At 41.2% G+C, this 7,259-nt stretch overlaps 1 protein-coding gene across 2 annotated transcripts in view; it reads right to left on the bottom strand.

The window, feature by feature from the left end:
• The window catches only part of LOC109520915 (interleukin-1 receptor accessory protein-like 1), a 222,431-nt gene that overhangs the window by 70,459 nt on the left and 144,713 nt on the right, over positions 1 to 7,259 (bottom strand). For both annotated transcript variants that reach the window (XM_019878514.1, XM_019878515.1), the window contains exon 6: positions 1,983 to 2,057. In XM_019878514.1, coding sequence (XP_019734073.1) covers positions 1,983 to 2,057 — 75 coding nt within the window. The remainder of the gene's footprint in view (positions 1 to 1,982; positions 2,058 to 7,259) is intronic.

Below are 7,259 nucleotides of genomic sequence, written 5' to 3'. Positions count from 1 at the left end.
TATATATATATATATATATATATATATATATGTATGTATACCCAGAAAAGTCAACAGGAATCTTCTTCATTCCTACTCTGCTCCCTTTCTTTTTGCAAATAGTTTGTACCAACCCACTGGGAGCTGCACACACCTCTCCCTGCACTGTCTTGATTGTGACTGCACAAACAAGTTGCCACGCAGTTGTAGATGAGTCCAGTCAAATCAACAGTCTTACTATAATTAATCAGTAAAATTATGCTTTTGTGGAGGGTAATCTGAGGAGAAAAAAAAACTTGACATGCTCAAAAAAAAAAAAAAGCAATTTTGTTCCCCCGTGTTATAGTTGGACTGACTAAAGATACATGCTAGCAAATGTTCTCATGAAATGAACCTCCTCTTGAGTTGACACACTCTCTTTGCAACACTTTTGTAAAATACTGATAGGGGTGTCTTTTCATCACAAATGACCTATTCCTTTTTCTAACGAGACCACAATTTACACCTCGACATTCCAGGCATGTTAACTTTGAAGATATCATGACTGATGAGGTGTGACAACTTTTAAGGGAAGAAATAGGGCCTCGTTGAAACAAATAATGTAATATTGATCCAAAAGTTCCTAAACCGATGCCGCTGATGCAGCGCTTTGCAACATTTCGATAGAATATCTTGTTTGCTTGTGAACATGTCACAACAGTTGATGAGGAATAGCGTTTTTGCATTGACTTTTGCTGATAACAAAATCATTTTATTCATAAACTTGCAGTTTATGACTTTAACATCTCAATGTTAAAGTAGAGGTGTTAAAGTTTTGGCCGGGGTGGAAAAAAAGTTCCTCAAAAAAATTATTTTGAGGAACAGAAACAGAATAGCATTCAAAAGCTGCTAGCAATAGCCATGACTTGCTGACCTTTCTATATTTGCGGTGCTTATCTGAACCAAAATCGATTACATGTGCCAAGCTTTCTGCCGCATGCACCAGAATATTGTCAACAAGAAGCACAACAAATCAATGAGAATCTGTATGGACTGAAAAATTTAGCTTCAGTGATTTCAAGATGCTAAACGTTGCCTCAGCTGCTGAGGGTGCCTGGCGATGATGCTGTGATCATCATTGAAATTGATCAAGTCAAGAAGAGGTTTTGCAGGTTAAGATTCTATACAGCTTCCATGAGATCGGTTCAAAGTTCGTCTTTTTACAACTCCTTATTTGCTACACACACTCACTGCTCTTTGATTGGAAACCCTGCCCCAAAGCAATCCAACTTTTTTTCACTGTATTGGCACATTTGGTGTCAATCCAAGTGGACTGTGAAAATAAATCTCTCAACTATCCAGATCTGTGCCTCTAAAACTTTTGTGGGCATTACGGATAGAGATTATGCGTAATCCTGGGAACTAACTGACTACTTAACTAACCACAGTGACCAAAACATAAATCCCCTGCTTTTTTTGTTGTTGTTGTCTTTTGCGCTTGGTGGAGGCAACAAGTACAAATCTTTTCTTTGGCCGCATTGAAATCATCTATTATAAAACACTTCAAAACGACACGAATTAAAAAAAAAAAACATTTCAAAGAGCTTTCCGTCCATCATTAGTTTGATGCAACAGTAATCTGCACCTCTTTCCAAGTGCCACATTTTACGCCTATTAACACAGAAATGGGGGAGGAAAAAAAAAGATCCACCATGACCCATTTTCTCTTTTGCAAAGGCTGTTTGTTTCAAATAAGGCAATGAGCTGGAATTTTCCCAGGATCTCCTGACAGAAGAATGCCAGTCAAAGGCAGCCACATGATGTGTAATCAAGCTTGCCATGGTTTCTCATAAGAGGCACTGGGATTAATTGTCGATTCATTCCATTTGAGCAAACAGAAGGTGACCCAGTGGAGCATGGGTATGTTAGATCTCTTGAGTGTAAAGACAGTTTCCCCACTTGTTGGCAAACTCATAATTCCCACACAAAATGTACCGGCACTAGCATGCAGTGTGTTTCTTTACCTAGAGCCATTTCAATGGCGCTGGTCTGGCCCTCGGACGGGGAGAGGATTTTGGGCGGCTTGTCTGTCAAAGGAGCTGTGGGAAAGACAAATGGAGAGAGGACCTTTAATAACTCAAAGGCAAAACCTTGACATCACAGAGAAAAGGAAGATGTCTAATATCTGGTGCTGGATCAACAGTAACTCATTTCTCAATGAATTTATTGAACATGAAACAAAAACAAAACATGTAACAGTCCAACTGCATTTGGTACTTTCAACATGTACAAATGTCCAAAAGCCGAATCAACAGATGATTAACACGAAGAGGTTCCTAATGCCTATAAATCCCCATGAGCAAAACCAGGTAGGTTTTCCAGGATGCATGTTGGAAAAGCTGAGCGGCGAGACATGTTTTTTTCGAATGACTGGTGGCGTGATTGGCGTTGAATGGGTCAAAATTAATACAGATGAACCAGGTAGGTTTTTCCAGGCACACGCCTGGAATCGTGGGGATCTCGCGTTGGAAAAAAAAGAGTCAAGACTACAAATATGGTCTCCAGTCCACACTCTTTGTAATCGGGAGTATAAGAAAGTAAAACTGCTTCTATGAGCTCATTAATGACAAACTTAGGAGCAAATGCCAAATAAATAAAAAGGGGAACAGCAAATTATGCACTTGCGTGTGCTTGGCATGCTTCGGTGCCGTGAGAAGGAAATCTCATTACTTTAATTACCCCTTTCCCCACAAAGTGTGCTGGCATTATTTGTTTCATCGTGACAAGGCGAGGAGGGGCTCTGACAGCAAGGAATGCTGGATTTAAAGGGAAGAAGGTGCAAAAGCACGGACGTCACGGCGCGGGCGTGAAGCCACAGCCTCCAGTTTGCACAGTATGGAATCCTTTCGGATACTGTGGAGCACAACGGTTCAAATGCAATTGGCACCTGTTCCTGATGGTGCAATCTCAGAAGTTTTTTGAGTGGTACAGTTCATCCTGATCAAAGGGACATTGCTGTTGATTATATTGAGATTCTGCCATGTTGGAAGTGGCGTACACACAAACGCACACGTTTGCTGACCCCAGATGTTTCTTCCCCGAAAATTCAAATTCTCTGGTGGCTTATTATGAGTGAGAGTGCGTCGGCTTTTAGCTGAGGGGCACCGAGCACATCAAGTCTGACCTGCTTCACAGCACACTTAGATGCACGCAAATTCGGCGAGGCACCCAATGTCACAATCAGCTGGGGAGACCATCTTAAAAGGTCCCTGTGATCACATAATAATAGATGGGTTAAAGAGGGTTGAGGGTGCCGAAATGTTGGTGCAAAGGGGAAAAAAAAAGACCTTGCTCTCTCCCATTAACTCTCCCATCACTTTGCTTCCTGTGCTCGGCTCAGAGTGTGGCGCTCTGCTCGATTCTTCCTGCGGCTCCCTGGGGTGACACCAGGGAAGATGAAAACAGAGGGAGGAGAAGAAGGAAGGGAGGAGGGGGATTGGTTGTTGCAGTGTGCTGTTCACACTTCATTAAAGACCACTTCTGCAGATGAAGGGCAGGAGCGTGTGTGTGTGTGTGTGTGTGTGTGTGTGTGTGTGTGTGTGTGTGTGCGTTTGCCAGAGAATTGCGCAGGCTTTTCGAGGTAAACTTTCTGAACTGAACTTTGTGGTTACTATTTTGCATATAAGACAATGACCCTTATTCTTCCCTTACATTTCCTTACATTGAATACATGTTGAACAGCATTTGTGTGTGTACATTGAAAGTGAGTGAGCATGCCCTCTGATCCAACAAATTCTATTATTCTGGTTCTGGGTCTGTGCGGTGCTTCCGTTTTGGGTAGGGCCTCCTGCGCACACCTGAGGACTGTGACAATCCAACTGTGCTCTTCAGTGCAGGAGAAACAGAAGAAGACTGCTTGCTAGCCACCGTTGCCAGTTGCGGTAATCGTATGGTTTGCTTTGTCACACCATTATTCCAACTCAGTACTTCCCTTGTTTACTCCTGTCTAAGGAAGTAGTTGTGGTGTTCTTGATTCCATTTTTCTTCTTCTTTTGAGAAGGAAAGATTTTGTTTCTCCATTGGCACACTTTATTGGTCTTCTTTACTTGTGTCGTTCAGATTTTGTGTCTTTGTTATTTTGTGGCATCGTCTGATGTGGCTCCATCTCTTTTGGTTAGTTTTCCATCGTGTACATAATTATACGTGTTAACCGTTTTTGCTTTGGAATTTGTTGTTTCTTCCTTTTGTTCAATACAACTCACTACCTTTGGGATGCAAGATTCTGCATTTACCATATCACAGCGACTTCGGCACAATGTATTTCACGTCGTTGCACCACCGAGAAGGTGCTGACGTTTGTCTCGTTGCAGATGCTTAACAATCAAAGCTAGCTGCAGAAGATGAATGCTTCCTCAGGAAAAGCATGATGCTGGTTGAAAAATGAGCACAACTTTCCTGGAAGGCTCCTAGCACTGAATTGGCATAATGTTTTAAAAAATACCACTAATAGGGAAAAAAAAAAAGAAAACACAACTTGAAGAATTGCTGAAGAATGCCGACAAATATAGAAATTCCGCACACCCGTTAAATAATAATAACCCAGGCTCACTTCCTTCCGGAGAAAACGCTGAAAAGTTTGAGATGATCCAGCACAACAATTGTCAGAAGAGAACAAGACTGGCGTTCATAAGTGACCCAATGTGCAGGGTGGAGATGGCGTTAATTAGGGAGGGTGTCACTCATCAAACAGCCGATCCCTCAGCGGGGGACCCGTGTGCTTTGTGAAATTTGCTCTCTGAAAATGACGATGAGTGGTAGGAGGAAGGGTGAAGTATTTCAAGGCAACTGGGCTCAGGAAGTTGAAGATGAGTCAGAGGAGGAGGTAGTGGAGGAGGAAAAAGATTTCAAAGTCACATTGTGTGCTGAGGAGCAAAAGAATTCCATAGGATCTCAAATGAAAAGTCAAGTGATTGACGCCAAACTCTTGTCCTATTTCGGAGAAGCGTGCACATCATTCAACATTCTGGGTACAGGTTGAGAGCTTCACACAAAGCTGATCGTTTTCTTTTGAAGCGTATACATCATGATTGTGGTGAAAAAACAATTTAGCTTGAAACAAACATGACGGTTACCACCATGATGTGATTTAGCCGTTTCCATCATAAATGTTTCGTTCTGATTACGAAACGGATTTATGTATTAGCTCCTTGGGTCTTATTCAGATGGATGAATTCTAAGCATGTTAGTGGCATGTATTAGCATGAGAAATGTAATTAACTCGTGCAGTATGTTTCATTTTGTGATCAAGCTTTCGCAGGAAAAAGATGAACGTTGAGATTATGGGAAGAAAAAAAAATATATCAGCCTTATTTTTAGGCCTGTCGGCCGTTGGGTAAAGATAGCTTCCGTTTTTTTTAGTTCCGGGACCACCATCTGGTGTGGGGGTGAACATTTCATAGAATGGCACTCAAGAACCTACTCTTTTTTTTTTCAGTCACATTAGTGAATAGTGTTCCGCTTAAGTATCAGTTGACACAAAATGTCTCATTTCACAACACTTCAAAACCATTCATTGGAACTGAAATGTTGATATTTTTGTTGAGTGTGAGTTTAGTATGAAACAAGCCATGTTCGAATCTTTTCTGACAGGCAATTACATTCTGGGGGGTAACCGGTTACTAAGTCTCAACTCAACTCAACTGTATTTATAGAGCACTTTCAAACAGCCATCGCTGCATACAAAGTGCTGTACATGGAGCAAATTAACATATACAACAAACAGTAAAGCAAATCGGTAATAAAAACAGTAGAAAGCACCGAACAGCAAAACCAAGAACAATCTAAGTCATGGTGAGTCAAATGCCAAAGAATACAAGTGAGTTTTGAGGCGGGTTTTGAAGATGGGCAGCGAGGAGGCTTGCCGAATGCTCAGTGGGAGGTCATTCCAGAGAGAGGGACTAGCAACAGAAAAGGCTCGATCCCCTCTGAGCCTCAGTTTAGTTCTTAAGGAGTAAGTACTAAGGAGAAGAATGAGTCATGTTTTGGAGAATTCTTTCCTCAATGGAGTTGTTGGGAGATTTTTAACAACTTTTTGTGTTTTCCAATTTTCAGTGACACATGAGATTGAAAATCAAAAACAAGGCAATCAGATGACCGAGGATTTTCTAGGCATGCAATATTTTCTCGGATCAGCTGATTACCTTTTTTTTTTTTTTTTACTTCACACATGCCACGATAAATTATTCAACATTTCTTTGGCTTTACTCGTTATGCTGCAATACAGCCATGAGCAACTGCAATGATCTGTGCCAGGAGTCCGGCTTTAAAAGTAATTATTACAAAGTGTTGTTGATAAAAATAGACATAAAGTTAAATTGTATATTTTTGTTCGAAAATGGCTCCGTCGTTATTTAGGGGCATAAGTCCGTTCCTGCGCCTTTCTTTCAAGACATTCTCCCGTCTAGACTTCTGCCACACCCACCATGCATGACCTGGAAATATGTGCGCAATCACCAAAGAGGCGTGGTTTGGTCAAGTCTGAGGAGGGCCCTAATTTCCAGGCCGTGGAGTTTTCACGAGACGTGAATTCCATCATGATCTATTTTGAAAATATGGCACACTTTGATTGTGAAATTAGCCTGCATCGTGAATATGGAATTTATCGCAGTGATGTGCAGCTCATCTCCAGGCTCCTTTGACAGCGTGTGTGACTTTGCATTCATTTTTTCATTTATCCAATCCAATCAATTTAATTTAACAGAATACTGTGCTCATAACGTATGCTTAGGAAATTGAGATTTGATCAGGTTGCCGAGCAACGCGGTTTAGTGCATCAAATACCCTCCAAAAATCTATAATTTAACAAAGGGGTGCCAAACTCATTTTTGTCATGGGCCACATTGGAATCACTGTTTCCCTTGGAGGGCCATTATGACTGTCAAACCACATGAAAAAGTCTAGAATAATCAGTGGCGGACCCTCAGGGCCAGCAAGGCCTTCTCTGCTGGCCTAAACATTCTCAGAAAAGTCTGAGAATAACATAAATTTGTTATTTTCATAAATATGTTCACAAAATTATTCTCTGTATTCTTTACGTCATATTATTTCCACTTAGTCGAGTGGCTTTCAAATGTTGTTTTAAATAACATTGAAAGCCACTTGATAAATAACCATTTATTATTGTAGAGGTTTTAACCACTCATATTTCAGCTAGCTTGTGTTGCCAGGTGAATTAAACTTGCTCGGGGCCTTCAGATTAAACAGAGCAGGCCCCTGTGCGCTGTAAATGAACGGGCACAGTC

Source organism: Hippocampus comes, unplaced genomic scaffold, assembly GCF_001891065.2.
Source record: "Hippocampus comes isolate QL1 unplaced genomic scaffold, H_comes_QL1_v1.1 scaffold345, whole genome shotgun sequence".
Taxonomy (NCBI): Eukaryota; Metazoa; Chordata; class Actinopteri; order Syngnathiformes; family Syngnathidae; genus Hippocampus; species Hippocampus comes.
Note: the sequence above shows the minus strand (reverse complement) of the source record. Positions and strands in the feature narration are given on the sequence as shown.